The 19456-nt window shown below is 44.7% G+C and overlaps 1 protein-coding gene across 9 annotated transcripts in view; it reads right to left on the bottom strand.

Annotated features, from left to right (window-relative positions):
* LOC140718500 (protein polyglycylase TTLL10-like) overlaps positions 1-19456 on the bottom strand; it is a 201237-nt gene that overhangs the window by 49718 nt on the left and 132063 nt on the right. For all 9 annotated transcript variants that reach the window (XM_073032401.1, XM_073032400.1, XM_073032403.1 and 6 more), the window contains exon 2: positions 10984-11212. In XM_073032401.1, coding sequence (XP_072888502.1) covers positions 10984-11131 — 148 coding nt within the window. In that variant the 5' untranslated portion in view covers positions 11132-11212. The remainder of the gene's footprint in view (positions 1-10983; positions 11213-19456) is intronic.

Here is a 19456-nt window from a genome sequence, read left to right as displayed (position 1 = left end):
ACTCAGAGGGTGGTGAGAGGGTTGAATGAACTGTCAGTGGAAGAAGTGAAGGCAGGTTTGATTTCAACATTTAAAAGATATTTAGAGAGTTTTAATCCAGGTGCAGGTTGATGAGACTAGGTTTGGCATGGACCGGATGGGCTGAAAGGCCTGTTTCTGTACTCTAAGAAATAACCTACAACAATATCTAGCCTACAGAAGGAGATGCACTTTGGGTCTGGGGTTTCATCATTTCCTGCCGAGGTGGACAATTTCATAATTTCCTACCCCACCTTACTTTTCATATTCCTTTATGGCAGTAAAGGAGGCTATTTAGCCCATCTGGCCTATGCAAGCTCTTTCACCATTCACACACCTCCAGGTATTGTCTAATGTCCACTAGCTACCCCCTGATCTCTGACAGCCACTTACTGTTGGGGTGATCACTGTCTCTACCAACCTGTACAGATACACAGCCTCCAAAAGTCCTCTTTATAACTCTTTCCTACTAATTTTTGGGTTGTTAGCAAATTTAGTAACAGTAAATTTGGTATTCTCAAGAATTCAGAACAATAAAGGGTGACCTCATTGAAACCCATCGAAAAATGAAAGGCCTTGATAGAGTCAAAGTGGAGAAGGTATTTCCTATGATAGTAGAGTCCAAGACCAGAGGACACAGCTTCAGAATAGAGCTGCATCCTTTTAGAATAGACATCAGGAGGAATTTCTTTAGCCAGAGAGTGGTGAATCTGTGGAATTCTTTGCCACGGGTAGCTGTGGCATCCAAGTCATTATCTATATTTAAGTCAGAGTTTGATAGATTCTTGATTGGTCAGTTTATGATTGGAAATGGGGAGAAGGTAGGAGACTGGGGCTGAGAGGAAAATTGGATCAGCCATGATGAAATGGTGGAGCAGATTCGATGGGCCATATGGCCTAATTCTACCCTGTATCTTATGGTCTTATGCATCTTCAGTCATTTACATCAAATGCCCACCATTGATCCCCGTGGCACCCACACAGATTACCACAGGACCATAGACCATAAGATATCGGAGCAGAATTTAAGGCACTTGGCCCATCCCATTTAGAAAATAGTCTGAACATTTATTTCTTCTACCAAACTGCATTACCATCGATTTTCCAACATTGTATTTCATTTGCCACTTTCTTGCCCATTCTCCTCATCTGTCTAAGTCCTTTTGCAGCCTACCTGTTTCCTCAACACTACCTGCCCCTCCACTAAGCTTCATATATCTGCAAACTTGGCAAAAGAGCCATCTATTCTATCTCTAAACCATTCATATACAGCATAAAAAGAAGCGGTCCCAACATCGACCCCTGTGGAACACCACTAGTCACTGGCAGCCAACCCGAAAAGGACTTTTTTATTCCCACTCGCTGTGTCCTACTAATCAGCCTATGCTCTAACCATGCCAGTAACTTTCCTGTACAGCCATGGGCTTTTAACTTGGTAACCAGCTTCATGTGTGGCACTTTGTCAAATGCCTTCTGAAGATCCAAATATATAACCTTCACTTCATCCCCATTACTTATCCTACTTGTAATCTCCTTAAAGAATTCTACCAGGTTCCCCAGAGTGAAGTGACATTTGCAATTTTCCAGTCCTCCAAAACCATGCCAGTCCAATGATTTTTGAAAGATCATTACTAATCCCTCCACAATCTCCATTCCTACCTCTTTCAGAACCCTAGAGTGCAGTTCCTCTGCTCTAGGTGACGTATGTACCCTTGGGTCTTTCAGCTTTTCGAGCACCTTCTCCCTTGTAAAAGTAACTGCACTCACTTCCTTTTGAATATATAGTATGCATGGCACCCTTGACAGTAAAAGCAGTCAGTTTTGTTATGTGCATGTGTATTTAAAATCACATGAATTAGTTCTTAGTTTTTATTATCTATTGTGAGTATTTTATATTGTATTCAACTATATGTAGTGTAGAGTTGTATATCTTAAAGTCTGTGACGTTGTCCTTACCACTGCGCAAATGGAGTTCCACATGGAAAATAAAGTGAATTGAATTCTCTTCTCTCACACCCTTCAACACCTGGCACACTTCAAATATCTTCCACAGTGAAGACTAAAGCAAAATACTCATTTAGTATTTAGGGGCCATCTCCTTGTCCCCCTTTATTATTTCTCTGGCATTTTTTTTCTCATGGTTGTATATAAATCTCATCTCTTTTTTTTTTATGTACTTGAAAAGATTTCTTGTATCCACCTTGATATTGTTTGCTAGCTTGCTCTCTGTAGTGTTCCAAGAGCTTCCCAATTCTATTTCCCTGATAATTTTGGCTTTGTTGTATACCTCTCTTTTGCTTTTACATTATCTTTCACTTCCCTTTTCATCCATGTTTATACTATTTTGCTATTTGAGTATTTCTTTGTTTTTGCAACACATCTATCCTGCAGCTTCTGCATTTTTTCCAGAAACTCATGCCATTATCACTCTACTATCATCTTTCTACTGATTTGATGCCATTCTTTAGCAGCAGAGCCACACCACCCCCTTGCCCTACCGTCTTATTCAACCGATACATGTAACCTTGAACATTCAGCTCCCAGCTACAACCATCCTTCAGCCACAATTCAATGATAGCCACAACATCATACCTGGCAATCTGTAAAAATGCATCCACCTTATTTCTTGTACTTTATGCACTGAGATATAACACTTTGAGTACTGCATTTGCTACCCTTTTTGATTTTGCATCCCTAATGCACTGATACTCACCCTGCTGGCTGCAACTTTGCCCTATCATCTGCCTGCTCTTCCTGACAGTCTGACTGCACGTTATCTTTGCATTTTTACCATCTGTCCTATCCTGGGTCACTTCACTCTGGTTCACATATCACTGCAAATTAGTTTAAACCTTCCTCAACCCTCGAGAATATTAGTTCCCCTCGGGTTCACGTGCAACCCGTCACTTTCAAACAGGTCATACCTCTCCCAGAAGAGATTCCAATGATCCAAGAACTGAAGCCCTGCCCCCTGCACCAGCTCCTCAGCTATGCATTAATCTGCCAAATCACCCTGTTTCTACCATCACTTGTGCATGGCACAGGTAGCAATCCAGAAATTACCACCCTGGAGGTCCTGCTTCTCAGCTTTCTGCCGAGCTCTCTAGATTCTCTCTTCAGGACCTCTTTGCTTTTCCTTCCTTTGTCATTGGTACCGATATGTACCAAGACATCTGGCTGCTCTCCCTCCCCCTCCAGAATGCTGTGGATGCAATCTGAGATGTCTCTGACCCTGGCACCTGGGAGGTAACATACTATCCGGGTGTCCCATTCACATCCACAGAGTCTCCTGTGTGTTCTTCTGATGACTGAGTCCCCTATCACTACTGCTCTCCTCTTCTCCCTCTTTCCCTTTTGCACCACAGATCCATGCTCAGTGCCAATATCCTGGTCGCGTGGATTTCTCCTGGGAGGTCATCTGCCACAACGGTATACTTATTATTGAGGGGAATGGCCGTAGGGGTGCTCTGCACTAACTGCCTATTCACATTTCCATTCCATCTCCTGACAGTCACCCAGCTACCTGTTTCCTGCAACTAAAAGGCGCCTACTTCCCTAGAACCTCAATTGATGATCTCCTCACTCTTCCGTATAAGCCTAAGATCAGCCAGCTAATGCTTCAAATCCCAAACATGGTCTTTAAGGAACTGCAGCCGGATGCACTTCACACAGACACTGGGTCTCCCAGGACTCCAACATCCATTTAAATTACACTAAGTACCCCTGACACAGTAAGAAAAAAGGGAAACTTAACAGAAACTTACCCAGAGCCAACGTCTCTTCCAAGCAGAAGCTCCTTACTCCCACTCCCAACAATGGCCACCTGCTTGTCCCTTCTGTACTTTCATCTACTCCTCTCTCTGCTGCTCCCACCACTGATTACATTTTGCTAAGCAAAAAATGACCTGCTTATGTCTACCATCGGTTTCCTGTTCGCCAGCCAACCAACTATCCACACTATAAACTCAAGAGATCCTGAAGCTGTCGGAAATCTTGACCAAGACACAGAACGCTGGAGGGACTCAGCAGGTCATGCAGCATCTACGGAGGGGAATAACCACATAACAATTACAGCACAGAAACAGGCCATCTCGGCCCTTCTAGTCCGTGCCGACACTTACACTCACCTAGTCCCACTGGCCCGCACTCAACCCATAACCCTCCATTCCTTTCCTGTCCATATACCTATCCAATTTTACTTTAAATGACAATACCGAACCTGCCTCTACCACTTCTACTGGAAGCTCGTTCCACATAGCTACCACTCTCTGAGTAAAGTAATTCCCCCTCATGTTACCCTTAAAACTTTTGCCCTCTAATTCTCAAATCATGTCCTCTTGTTTGAATCTCCCCTACTCTCAATGGAAAAAAGCCTATCCACGTCAACTCAATCTATCCCCCTCATTATTTTAAATACCTCTATCAAGTCCCCCCTCAACCTTCTACGCTCCAAAGAATAAAGACCTAACTTGTTCAACCTTTCCCTGTAACTTAGGTGCTGAAACCCAGGTAACATTCTAGTAAATAGTTGATGATTCAAGCTGAGACCATCAGGACTAGAAAGGAAGGGGACTGAAGCCAGAATAAGAAGGTGGTTGGGGGAGGGGGGGAATGAAGCTAGGTGATAGGTGAAACCTGCTGAAGTGGAAGGTGTGTGAGTAGGTGGTGTTGGTGATGGGGGGAGGTGGAATGATGTCAGAAGCTCAAAGTTTCTGCACTAGTGATGGGATAGTTAGGAAGGTATATGGAGTGTTGGCCATTATTAGTCAGGGATTTAGTTTGAGAGCTGTGAGATAATGTCATAGCTCTATAACTCTGGATAGACCACACTTGGAATATTGTGTTCAGTTCTGGTTGCCATTATAGGAAGGATGTGGAAGCTTTAGAGAGGGTTCAGAGGAAATTTGCCTGGATTAGAGAGCATGTCCTGGGAGGAAAGTTTGAGGAAGCAAGAGCTTTTCTGTTTGGAATGAAAAACTCTTTGGAATGGGGAAGGATGAGAGGTGACTGATAGAGATGTATGATATGAGTCATAGATAGAATTGGACAGCCAGCACCTTTTTCCCCCAGAGTGGCAATGGCTAACAAGAGTGGAATGTTTTTAAAGTGATTGGAGGAAATTATAGGGGGGATACACAGAGAGTGGTGGGTGCATGGATCGTCCTGCCAGATGTGGTGCTAGAGTCAGATACTTTCCAGTCATTTAAGAGGCTCTTAGACACATGGATGATTGAAAACTGGAGGGCTTTTTGAGAGGGAAGGGTAGATTGATTTTCCTCCCTTCCCTGGGCCCTTGGCTCTTAAGTGGAGTATGGGCCATTGATGACTTCCCATCTCCATTGTCCTCTGAAGTCGATGGTATGGTTGGAGTTCATCGACATTTCTGCAATCTTTTGTGCCCACTGTATGGGGATTGGCCTACACAACTCACCAGAGCCCTGTTGGTCAGCCTTACCCATGTAATGCTCTGGTTAAGGACATGTTGTTGTACTGCTATGCTGTTAGGTATTTTATTTTAGCAGTTTTTCTGAAAACGTAGTGTGTTCTGTTAGTTAAGCTTCATCAACTCGTGTTTTGGCTTTGGCTAAGATAAGGAGCCATTTGCTCAACTTGTGTCAGCCAACTGGGCTTGTCTTGGTGGGGTTCTGTAACATTCTGTCCAGTGGGATGCCACGGAACATTCGAGAGAGCTGGGCAGGATCATATTTCTGAGGGACAGTGGTCTGGATTTGTCTCTTCAGTTGGGCGATGTTGGTAGAGAAGGAGGTGTGGAGAAGAGCACAAGGAAAGACACTTGGAGGATCTCACCTGTAGGGGAGACCCTTTCGCAAGGAGTGCTTTGTTCAGATGAATGGTTTCAAGGAGGAAGTGCCATTACTTCTGAGTTAACCAGTTTGTTTGGGATGTTCTTCGAGGGAAGTTCGACCTGTAGTTGGTGTTGGAATTCAGCACAGTGAGTAAAGCGATACACCCAACTAGTTCAGCAACAAGCTCCAATGGTTTTGTGCACATTGAGTGAACTTGGCCTTTTCTCCTTGGAGCGACAGAGAATGACAGGTGACCTGATAGAGGTGTATAAGATGATGAGAGGCATTGATCATGTGGATAGTCAGAGGTTTTTTCCCAGGGCTGAAATGGTTGCCACAAGAGGACACAGGTTTAAGGTGCTGGGGAGTAGGTACAGAGGAGATGTCAAGGGGTAAGTTTTTTTTAAATGCAGAGAGTGGTGAGTGCATGGAATGGGCTGCCGGCAACAGCGGTGGAGGTGGATACGATAGGGTCTTTTAAGAGACTTTTGGGTAGGTTCACGGAGCTTAGAAAACTAGAGGGCTATAGGTAAGCCTAGTAACTTCTAAGGTAGGGACATGTTCGGCACAGCTTTGTGGGCCGAAGGGTCTGTGTTGTGCTGTAGGTTTTCTATTTAGCCCTGTTTAACTGTAATGGGCTCTTTTTCTTTTATATTTCTATTAACTGTTTGTTGAAGTTGAAATATTGGTAAATATACTTCTAACTTTAATTTTATGCCCGTGTAAGGTCTGTTATTCCTGCTGAACAGTAACTTTTCATGGGCAGTATTTACACACCACAATTAATGATCCCTAATCAGGACATTCTAGCTTTCCTGCATGGTTAAAACCGAATCATACCAAACCTAGACCTGTGTTGCTAATTGAAAGTGGACTTTTCACCACTTCCATGCAATATTGAGTCACTTGGCTGTTAGCCAGAGTTAGCTAACGAAAATTACAAACTGCAATGAAAGGGTTACACCCATTCCCATTTTTCATGGCAAGGACATAGGGTTGGACTTTGATCTTAGAATAGGTTAAAAGGCCAGTACAATATTGTGGGCTGAACGGCTTGTGTTCTATGTGCTAACACAAATGCATTGTTGTTATGTTGTACCAAAGGCAGTTCATAAAACACCAATATTGGACCAAAGGGATATGGAGAATTTTTAAAACTGCTCTGAGTAGTTAGAATTTACACTATTGTTATGCCAAAACAGTGGAAAAACTGGCTAGTGAAGGCTCGTGTTATGTGATTTAATCCAGCACTTCCTCCTCTGATAATAAAGGGATTACTTGGAATAACTTGATTAGCCACTGTTACTGTATTTGAATAAAAAGGCTGTGGCAGCGCTGTAGTCATAGTTACACACCACAGAAACAGGCTCTTCAACCTAACGCACCCACGCCAACCAGAAAGCCTGTTTACACTAATCACATTGGCCTGCATTAGGCCATATTCCTCCACTCCCTTCCCATCCAAGTACCTGCCCAAACACCTGTACCTGCTTCGACCACTTCCTTTGGCTGTTTCTTCCATACAACAGTGTGAAAATGTGCCCCACAGATTTCCTTTAATATTCTCTCCTCTCGCTTTAAACCTGCGGCCTCATGTATTAAACATCCCCATCCTGGGAAAACAGATTCTAACTACCCTATCTATCCCTCATCGTTTTTATAAATCTCTTAAAGGTCACCTCTGAGCCATCTTCATTCTTAGTGAGAATAAACTTAATCTATCCAACTTTGCTGTTCCAGGCAACATCCCAGTGAAACTCTTCTGCATTCCCTCTAAAGCTACCACACACTCTAATGCAGAGACAGGAACTCTAGACCATATTCCATGTGCAAAGTAACCATTCTCTTGTACAACTGCAACAGGACCTCCGAACTTGATGAAGACAAACATGTTAAATATCTTGTAAACATGAGGAAATCTGCAGATGCTGGGAATTCAAGCAACATACACAAAATGCTGGTGGAACACAGCAGACCAGGGAGCATCTATAGGAAGAAGTACAGTCGATGTTTCGGGCTAAGACCCTTCGTCAGGACTAACTGAAAGAAGAGATAGTAAGAGCTATGAAAGTGGGAGGGGGAGGGGGAAATCCAAAATGATAGGAGAAGACAGGAAGGGGAGGGTTGAAGCTAAGAGCTGGAAAGGTGATTGGCAAAAGGGATACACAGCTGGAGAAGGGAAAGGATCATGGGACGGGAGGCCTAGTAAGAAAGAAAGGGGGGAGGGGAGCACCAGAGGGAGATGAAGAACAGGCAAGGAGTGATTGTGAGATGGGCAGAGAGAGAAAGAGAAAAAAAGGAAATAATAAATAAATAAGGGATAGGGTAAGAAGGGGAGAAGGGGCATTAATGGAAGTTAGAGAAATCAATGTTCATGCCATCAGGTTGGAGCCTACCCAGACGGAATATCAGGTGTTGTTCCTCCAACCTGAGTGTGGCTTCATCTTGACAGTAGAGGAGGCCATGGATAGACATATCAGAATGGGAATGGGACGTGGAATTAAAATGTGTGGCCACTGGGAGATCCTGCTTTCTCTGGCGGACCGAGCGTAGGTGTTCAGCGAAACGGTCTCCCAGTCTGCGTCGGGTCTCACCAATATATAAAAGGCCACACCGGGAGCACCGGACGCAGTATACCACACCAGCCGACTCACAAGTGAAGTGTCGCCTCACCTGGAAGGACTGTCTGGGGCCCTGAATGGTGGTGAGGGAGGAAGTGTAAGGGCAGGTGTAGCACTTGTGCCGATTACAAGGATAAGTGCCAGGAGGGAGCTCGGTGGAAAGGGATGGGGGGGACGAGTGGACAAGGGAGTTGCGTAGGGAGTGATCCCTGCGGAAAGCAGAAAGAGGAGGGAGGGAAAGATGTGCTTGGTAGTGGGATCCTGTTGGAAGTGGCGGAAGTTATGGAGAATTATACATTGGACCCGGAGGCTGGTGGGGTGGTAGGTGAGGACAAGGGGAACCCTATCCCGCGTGGGGTGGCGGGCAGTGGGGTGAGGGCAGATGTGCATGAAATGGGAGAGATGCATTTGAGAGCAGAGGAAGGGAAGCCCCTTTCTTTAAAAAAAAAGGAAGACATCTTCTTCATCCTGGAATGAAAAGCCTCATCCTGAGAGCAGATGCAGCGGAGACAGAGGAATTGTGAGTAGGGGATGGCAATGTCAAATATCTTCTTCACTCCCCTATCCATCCACAGTTTCAGGGAATTATGAACTTTCACCCCAGTATCCCTCTGTCCACCATCTCTCCTGAGGTCCTGCCTGTATACGATCAGTTAATTTATGATGTCCCAAAATGCATTGCCTCTGGATTAAATTTCACCTTTCACCGTGCTGCCCACAATTCCAAATGAACTATGTCTCTCTGTAGCAACATACACAAAATGCTGGAGGAACTCAGCAGGTCAGGCAGCGTCTATGCAGGAGAATAAACAATCAAAGTTTCAGGCAGAGACACTTCTTCAGGACTGGAAAGGAAGAAGGAAGATGCCAGAATAAAAAAGTGGGGGGGGGGGGGGGAAGGAGGATAGCTGGAAGGTGATAGGTGAGGCCAGTTGGGTGGGATCTCTCTGTATCCTTTCACAACTTTCATTGTGATCCAACAAGCCACCACTTTTTGTCCACTCAGCAACTTCCTACTGAACCCATCAGCATTCTCAACCAATCATGTACGTACAAGCAATAAACAACCCAGCTCTGACCCCTGAAGTATACCCCGGTCATAGACTTCTCATCAGAAAACCTCAACTATTACCCTATTCCTCATAATGCCAAGTCATTTTGGATCTTGTTTGCCTATACACCTTGAATCCCATGTACCCTAACCATATGGACCGGCCTACCAAATAGGCTTTTGTCAAAAGCTTTGCTAAAATCCATGTAAACCATGTCTCTCTCCTAGTTTTCATCGATTTTATTAGTCACCTCTTCAAAAAAAATCAGTCAGATTTGTGAGATATTTTTGTGCAGAATATATCCTATGTTGACTCCTCTGAATTAGGCCCAATGGTTCCAAATAACTAAATCTTGCCCCTGGAGATTGCCCACATTTGCTTTGCTCACGGCTGATCTCAGTCCTGTTCACAATCACGCTCCTGTCGGCAGCTTTGGAATGCTGAGCATATTTGCACTGATCTTACCTCAGTTTATATTTGGGTGATTAACTTCTTTTATCACTGTTGTTTTTGCACAGTGATTTGTTCTTTGACTTTCCTTGGATCATTTGTAAGTCTGTAATACAGAATATGACAACCAATGTGATAGTCCAGCAGTGATAAACCACCAATACTGGACTATCCGTTTCATTAGTGACATCTGTAGAGAATGAAAGATGCAACATTTCAGATCAGCCAGAAAGTGCTGATGAAGGAGGACCATCCTGAAATACTAACTGTTTTCTCTCTCCACAGATGCTGCCTGACCTGTTGAGTATCTTTAGCATTTTCTTATTTCGTATTTGCATTCTTTGTGGTTCTTTTGGTTTTTGGCATCTGAGGCTCTGTTCAGCCTCTCAGTTACTTCTTCTGAAGAACAACATAGAACATAGAATAGTACAGCACATTACAGGCCCTTCGGCCCACAATGTTGTGCCGACCCTCAAACCCTGCCTCCCTTATAACCCCCCACTTATAAAGAGGTAATTCTTCAGGGCCTGACCGTGTCTATCCAAGAACTTTGCAGGGGGCTAGAAAATAACTTGTGGGAACCCTGCTGATACTTTTTTTTTCATTTAAAGATACATTTGTAAAAATATTAGTGATAAGCAAGATGTTGGTAGACTGGAGGTTAATGAATGTTGTGCCTTTATTTAAGAAGAGTAGCAAAGAAAATTCTGGCAACTATAGACCAGTGAGTCTACCATCTGCGGTTAGTAAGTTACTCTAGTGGATTCTGAAGGATAAGGTATACAGTACATACATCTGGAATGAAGAAGTTGTTTTGAGGTAGTGAGCAGGGCTTTGAACGTGGAAGATCATGTCCTATGAACTTGATAAGCTTTCTCGGATAAATTCAGTAAAAGTGAATTATATTATGTATCTCAAATATCTGGGTAGTAATGTGTGAATTCTGAAAGGCATATTTCTGTTAGCCGAACAGCTGTAATGTGGGTGTCACCTGTACAGGAGCTAGGTTCTGTCTACATCTAACAGTAAACGCACCTGTAATGAATGGATTGGATGCCGAAGACTTTCCCAGCTGATGCCGGGCAGCCTGAACTGCCCGATTCAATGTCTGCTTGTTCCTTTTCTTCTCCACTGAGTTTTCTCCCATTCCTGCCTTCCTTGGCTTTACCTTTGGATTTTGCATCACGAGCTCCAGGTGCAAACACAGGGACTGGAAAGCACCTGCACTGCTCTCATCTCGGTTTCTTCCTTACCTTGTTCTTATCTGAGAACCAAACAATTCATTTGTGAGTAATTCTGACTGTCCTCTCCAGATGGGTTCACTCTGAGCACTGCTGACAATTAACCCATCATCCCATTTCCAATGTCAACAAAGCTTCCTATGAAGGGGAATACAATACTCTAGATGTAGCCTGACCAGAGTTTTATTAAACTGCAGTGTAACTTTCTAACTCAAACCCAGTTCCTCAACTAATAAAGGCAAGCCTGCCATATGCCTTCACTACAACCCTATTGACCCGTGCAGTTACTTTCAAGGAGCTATTAATCTGGACCCCAAGATCCCTCTGTACAACTGCATGCATGATTAAGGCTCCTTACACGGCCCATGCACTTCTGATTCCCTAAAATACAATACCTCACACTTGCCGCAATGAAATTCTACCTGCCACTTCTCCACCCACATCTGCCCATATCCTGCTCTACCCTTTGGCAAACGGATTACTGATTCTGACACACCCAGTCCACAAAGAACTGAAGGTTACTTATAGCCGCTAAAGTTAGGTGAATGTTTCAGAAAGCAGACCAACATTCTGTTCGGAGTGTATAAACTCCCAAACCCAAAATGAACTGTAAACAACATGTTACGAGGCAACAGCTACTGGGTAGGGAAAACATTATAAATTCCAGCGCCAGTTAGTGAATAGGTGTCCCCGCACCATTGTCCATTACATAGAACGGTACAGCACAGGAACAGGCCCTTCAGCCCACAATGTTGTGCCGAAACAGCTAAAAAGCAAATCAAAAACATCTAAACACTAATCCCTCCTACCTACTCCATGTCCATATTCCTCAATCATCCTGATATCCATGTGCATATCCAAATGTCTCTTAAAAGCCTCGAATGCATTTGCTTCTACCACCATACCAGGCAGTGCATTCCAGGCATCCACCACTCTCTGATAAAAAAAAACTTATCCCTCACATTCCCCTTGAAACTATCCTCTCTCATCTTCAATGCATGCCCCCTGGTATCAGACTTTGTCAACACTGGGAAACAGATACTCTCTATCCACTCTATCTGTGCCTCTCATAATCTTGTAAACCTCTAAAAGATCTCTACTCAGCCTCTCCAGAGAAAACAACCCAAGCTTATCCAGCTTCTTGTGATAGCACATGATTTCTCAACCAGGCAGCATCCTGGTAAACATCTTCAGCACCCTCTCCAAAGCCTCAACATCTTTCCTATAGTGGGGTGACCAGAACTGTACACAATACCCCAGATGTGGCCTAACCAGAGGTTTATAAAGTTGCAACATAACCTCCTGACTTTTGAACTCAATGCCTCGAGTAATAAAAGCAAGCATTCCATAAGCCTTCTTAACTGCCCTATCGACCTGCGTAGTCACTTTCAAGGACCTATGAACTTGGATCCCAAGATCTCTCTGCTAATCAATACTGTTAAGGACTTGCCCCTAACAGTGTACTGTCTCCTTGCATTTGCCCTATTGAGGCGCAACCTCCCATTTATCTGGGTTAAACTCCATCTGTCATTTCTCAGCCCACATCTGTATTGTGTTGTATTCTTTACCAGTCTATCCACAACTCTGCCAATCTTGGTATCATCCACAAATTTACTAACCCACCATTCTATGTTTTTATCCAGGTCATGTATATACATCACAAACAGCAGAGGTCCCAGCACCGATCACTGCGGAACTCCACTAATTACAGACCTCCAGCTTGAATAAGTCCCTTCAACCACTACCCTCTGGTTTCTCTGCACAAGCCAGTTCTGAATCCAAACAACCAATTTGCCACAACCCCATGCATCTTAATATGTTGGATTAGCCTCTATTGAGGCAATTTGTCCAACTCGTTATTAAAATCCATGGAGAAAACATCCACTGCCCTACCTTTTCAATCTCTCTCATCACCTTATCAAAAAAAAACAAATCAAGTTGGTAAGGCACAACCTGCCCAGCACAAAGCCATGAGTCCTGTAGAAGGGTCTCGGCCCGAAACGTTGACAGTGCTTCTCCTTAAAGATGCTGCCTGGCCTGCTGTGTTCCACCAGCATTTTGTGTGTGTTGTTTGAATTTCCAGCATCTGCAGATTTCCTCGTGTGTGCTGTCTCTCCTTAATTAGGTCATGGGTTTCCAAATGCTCATATATCCTATCCCTAAGAATTTTCTCCAGCATTTTCCCTACAACTGACATGAGACTCACCAGTCTCTAGTTTCCCTTGCTCCTATCATAAACGGAGGTACAACATTAGGCCCTTGACAGTCCTCTGGAACATTGCCTGTGGCTAACATGGACACAAAAATACCATTTAAGGGCCCAGCAATCTCTTCTCTTGCCTCCTTCAATAACCTGGGCTAAACCCCATCAGGCCCTGCAGACTTAACCATTTTAATACTCAATAAGAGGCTCAACAATTGACCTTTAAATGTCCTAACGTATTTATACTCTCAGCACTGATCTCCCTGGTCCTCTATCCCTTTTTCCTTGGTAAATACTGAAGCAAAGTACTCATTCAGTATCTCACTCACATTCTCTGTATCTAACCCAAATGTTGCCCCTTTATCCTTGAGTGGTCTGACCTTGAGAAGTAGAAGGGTGACACAAAGCAAACTTGGGGGTGTTGTGGATAGTGTGGAGGGCTGTCAGAGGTATTGATAGGATGCAGAACTGAGCTGAGAAGTGGCAGATGTACTTCAACCCAGTTAAGTGTGAAGTGGTTCATTTTGGTAGGTCCAATTTGAAGACAGAATATAAAATGAATGGTACGACTCTTGGCAGTGTAGAGGATCTGAGAGATCTTAGGGTTTATGTTGATATGACACTCAAAGCTGCTGCTCAGGTTGACAGTGTTGTTAAGAAGGCGTGAGGTGTGTTGGACTTCATCAACCATGGGACTAAGTTCAAGAGCCGTGAAGTAATGTTACAGCTATATAAGACCTTGGTCAGACCCCACTTGGAGTACCGCGTTCAGTTCTGGTCATCCAGGAAGGATGTGGATACTATAGAGGGAGTACAGACAAGATTTGCAAGGATTTTGCCTGGATTGGAGGGTGTACCTTATGAGAACAGGTTGAGTGAACTTGGCCTTTTCTCCTTGGAGCGACGGAAGATGAGAGGTGACCTGATAGAGGTGTATAAGATGATGAGGGGCTGAAATGGCTAACAGGAAGGGCATAGTTTTGAGGTGCTTGGAAATAAGTACCGAGGGGATGTCAGGGGTAAGTTTTTCACACAGAGAGTGGTGGGTGTGTGGAATGCACTGCCAGTGGCGGTGGTAGAAGTGGATACAATAGGGTCTTTTAAGAGCCTCTTCGATGGGTACATGGAGCTTAGAAAAATAGAGGGCTATGTGCTAGGGAAATTCTAGGCAGTCTCTAGAATAGATTACATGGTGGACACAACACTATGGGCTAAAGGATCTGTAATATGTTGTATGGTCCCATCCTCTCGCTTGTTATCCTCTTACTCTCTTGATGTAAGTATAGAATACCCTGGGATTTACCTTAATGCTAATTGCCGAGGACTTTTCATGGCCCATCCCTGCTTTTCTAATCCCCTCTTTAGCTCTTTTCTGGCTTCTTTATAATCCTCACCTGCTTCGTTTGTTCCCGACTTCCAAAGCTTTACGTACTTTTCCTTTTCCTTCTTGACTAAATTCATCATCTCTCTGGACATCCAAGGTTCTCTCCTTTCCCTTCCTTCCTTCCAACCTTTCCTGTTCTCTGTGCAATTGATCTTGAAACACCCCAACATGTCTGATGTGGACTTGCCAGTGAAAGGGTGTCCCCAATTAACGCTTCTTAGTCCTTGTCTAATGCCCATATAATTTGCCCTACTCTAATTTAAAACTCTCCCACAAGGACCTTTTTCAAAGATATCCTGAAAGTTAAGGAGTTGTGGTCACTGTTCCCTAACCGTTCACCCACTGAAAGGTCAGTCACCTGGCCAGGCTCAATACCCAATACCAGGTAATGACAGATTGCTGAATATCTAACATTTGATGTGTGAATGGTGACTGGCCTTCGTTTGACGTGTGAATGGTGATTGGCCTTCGTTTGACATGTGAATGGTGATTGGTCTTCGTTTGACGTGTGAATGGTGATTGGCCTTCGTTTGACGTGTGAATGGTGATTGGTCTTCGTTTGACGTGTGAATGGTGATTGGCCTTCGTTTGACGTGTGAATGGTGATTGGTCTTCGTTTGACGTGTGAATGGTGATTGGCCTTCGTTTGATGATTGTTTAAGTGAATAACCTCTCTTGTTTTAACCAAAGTGTTAAACAAAGCAATGCTGAGCAAAATTCCTGAGGGTTTTACAAAATTTCCCTGTTAAATATGCAAAGACAATCTGAGGAACATGTGCAAAATTGTGTTTGAGAGTAAAGGGTTAACCCAGAGGTAGAACAGCCCCTGAACATACCTGAACAAGCCATACTATTGATAAAGTGACAATGTCTTTAACTGCATGCAGTAAGTACCCTTCCCTCTGGTCCCAGTGCCCTTCATCTCTCCCCCTTTTTGTTCCACTATCACTGTCTATATTTATTGGGTTCCAACACCAGGAAATTTGTGTCACAAGACTTCTCTCAGCAGCTTCACAACCTTCACCCCCCTTCTCCATATATCTTTGTCTCATTGCCTGATACCATCTATAACTCACCTGTCTTCCCACCCCACACCCACCTGATCCACCTGTCTCCCACCCGATCCCCACCTGACCCACCTGTCTCCCACCGATCCCACACCTGATCCACCTGTTTCCCTACACTCTCACCCCACACCCACCTGATCCACCTGTTTCCCCACATTCTCACCCCATAACTGATCCACTTGTCCTCAACCGATCCCACACCTGATCCACCTGTCTCCCACCGATCCCACACCTGATCCACTTGTCTCCCAACCGATCCCACATCTGACCCACCTGTCTCTCCAACACCCCACCTGATCTCCTGTCTCTCCAATCCCCCACCTGACCCACCAACCTACTCCCCACCTGACCCTCCAACACCTTACATTCCCCCACCTGATCCTTCTGTCTCCCCACCCCCACCTGATCCACCTGTCTCCCCAACTCCACCCACCTGATCAAGTTGCCCCTCCACTGCCCATCTGATCCACCTTCCCCCACCCCTAACTGATCCACCTGGCCCCACATCATATCCCCCACCTGATCATCATCTCACCACCCCACACCTGTTTCAATTTTTTCCCATCCCCACCTGATCTATCTGTCTTTCCACCCCACACCTGTTCCACCTCTCCTCATCTCACCCACCTGATCCACTTGTCTCACCAGCTTACACCCCCACTTGATTCTCCTGTCTCCCCAACCCACACCCCTCCACCTGATCCACCTGTCTCTCCACCCCCACCTGATCCACTTGTCTCCCTACCCCACAACTCCCAAATACCTGCTGCCTGTTACCCTCCACCATTCCGCAGTCCCTCAATTACCTACTGCATCCTGTCTCAGCGCTTCCCCTCTTTTTATATTGGCTATCTACTGCCTCCAATGTGGCTGGGCAGAGATATATCTCTACTGCTGCAGGTTAGAAAGATCATGTCAAACAACACGGCTCATAAGGAATGAACAATCTTCTCACTTCCCTCTCAATCCTAATGGAAGGATTGAAACATCAACAATTCTGTTCCTGTTCCTTCCACAGATATTACTCGATCTGCTGAGTTCTTCCAGCACTTTTCTTTTGTGCTGCAGATACTGGTGTCTGCTTAACCTTGTGCCTCTTCTTTGAATCTTGACTCCTGTTTCTGTAGGAGTTGTTCACATTTTCTGCCTGTTCTGTTTGATGATTAAAAGAAAGAATCCAAACTACCAATTGTGACTGTCTAGACTGGCCAGCTTCACCACAAGCACTGAAGATTCATCATCATTTTGTGCTGTTGTGCTATATGACGTGGGTGATCATGGTCTTATGACTATGATTGTTCTTGGCAATTTTTTTTACAGAACTAGTTTGCCATTGCCTTCTGGGCAGTGTCTTTAGAAGACAGGAGACCTAACCATTACCAATAATCTTTAGAGATTGTCTGCCGGAGTCAGTGGTCACATAACCAAGACTTGTGGCATGCACCAGCTGCTCATACAACTATCCACACCACCCCCCCCCCCCACCCCCCGCTCCCATGGCTTCACATGACCCTGATCGGGGGGGTAATCAGATGGAGGAAAGGAACGCCTTACACCTCCTTTGGTAGAGACATCTTCACCCTGCCAGTAAACTAAAGATTAGTTTATTTAAATTAAATTCTGGGTCTATAAACTGTGTAGCTCCTGATTGCAAAGAAACTTATCACAGATTCTCTGAAAGGACAAACAACACTTACTCCTGAAGTCAGCTGGTCTTCATTCATCATTTTCACCATGTCTCCTTATGGTGTATTCGAACATTTAGTGATACCAAGTTTCACAGTTCATCAGCTGAACTACATGGAGTTAGTTACTTCGGAGCCACATAACGTTGCCATATACTCTACCCTAGGGGGTCCTAACAACAATAGAATCACAACATTCTTGAAATGACCTCACAACCCTGGATTATTACAGACCACAGCTCTAGTATGGAGACAGATCTGCACACCCCTCATTTGTAAGGAACTGAAGACCCGGGCTAAAAGGATTCACTTGTCAAGATTGGTCTCCCAACAGTAGCGAAGGTTGGGAAAGAGGATGTGGCTATAAAATTCATATTAAACAACTACAATAGAGAATAGACAGAGAGAAACTGTTGTTATTGTTGCTATTTTTTTTCTGTGTTTTTTTTTTAACGTAATTCAGTCTAGTTTTGTACTGTGTCATGTAACACCATGGTCCTGAAAAAACGTTGTCTCATTTTTACTATGTACTGTACCAGCAGTTATGGTCGAAATGACAATAAAAGTGACTTGACTTGAAAAAAAAGACTAGAGCCTCAGATATAAGTGATTAGCTGTACAGCTATTGATTATGTAAGAAGGAGATGGCCATAGCCCCTCATACCTACCCTGCCATTCAATAAATCCAGGCTTCCTCTTTTACCTCCACATCACTTTCACACACTTATCCAACATCACTTAATGCTCATAGTATCTAAGTATAATAAATAGTGTTTTAAACATACCAAGTCTCATAAACAACTCAGGTTGAATCACCACTCTTTAGATAAATAAATTTTGTTTCCCATGAAAGAATTATTTGCCAACGGGATCTCAAATTGTCTGGTGATAGGTTGCAGGGCCAGCACTGGGTAGGTGTATGATGTTTGTAATGATTATAACCTGGGTGAGAATGAATGTGCTCTGATGAATAAGTGTGCAGACAACTCAAGAATTCGTGGAGTCACAGTGAGCGAAAAAGATCATCTAAGAATACAGCAGGACACCGGCCACCTGGAAGGTTGGGTGGAGCAGTGGCAGATTGGATTTAATATGGAGATCTGTGAGGTAATGCACTTTGAGAATTCAAATTCTGATAGGATATGCAGAGTAAATGGCAGAAAATGCAGCAGTGTCAAAGTGTAGAGAACCCTTGGAGTGTAAATCCATAATGGCGGATACGTGGGTGGATAAGGTGCTGACCCAGGCGGATAGGATGATGACCCAGGTGGATAGGGTGCTGGCCCAGGCGGATAGGGTGCTGACCCAGGTGGATAGGGTGATGACCCAGGTGTGGATAGGGTGCTGACCCAGGTGGATAGGGTGATGACCCAGGTGGATAGGGTGCTGGCCCAGGCGGATAGGGTGCTGACCCAGGTGGATAGGGTGATGACCCAGGTGGATAGGGTGCTGACCCAGGTGGATAGGATGATGACCCAGGTGGATAGGATGCTGACCCAGGTGGATAGGGTGCTGGCCCAGGTGGATAGGATGATGACCCAGGTGGATAGGGTGCTGATCCAGGCGGATAGGGTGCTGACCCAGGTGGATAGGATGCTGACCCAGGTGGATAGGGTGCTGGCCCAGGCGGATAGGGTGCTGACCCAGGTGGATAGGATGATGACCCAGGTGGATAGGGTGCTGATCCAGGCGGATAGGGTGCTGACCCAGGTGGATAGGGTGATGACCCAGGTGGATAGGATGATGACCCAGGTGTGGATAGGGTGCTGACCCAGGTGGATAGGATGATGATCCAGGTGGATAGGGTGGTGACCCAGTTGGATAGGGTGGATAGTGTGCTATTCCAGGTGGATCGGGTGGATAGTGTGCTATTCCAGGTGGATCGGGTGGTGACCCAGGTGGATAGGATGATGATCCAGGTGGATAGG

This window comes from Hemitrygon akajei, chromosome 29 (genome assembly GCF_048418815.1).
Source record: "Hemitrygon akajei chromosome 29, sHemAka1.3, whole genome shotgun sequence".
Classification (NCBI taxonomy): domain Eukaryota; kingdom Metazoa; phylum Chordata; class Chondrichthyes; order Myliobatiformes; family Dasyatidae; genus Hemitrygon; species Hemitrygon akajei.
This window is presented reverse-complemented; position numbering and strand designations above follow the sequence as displayed.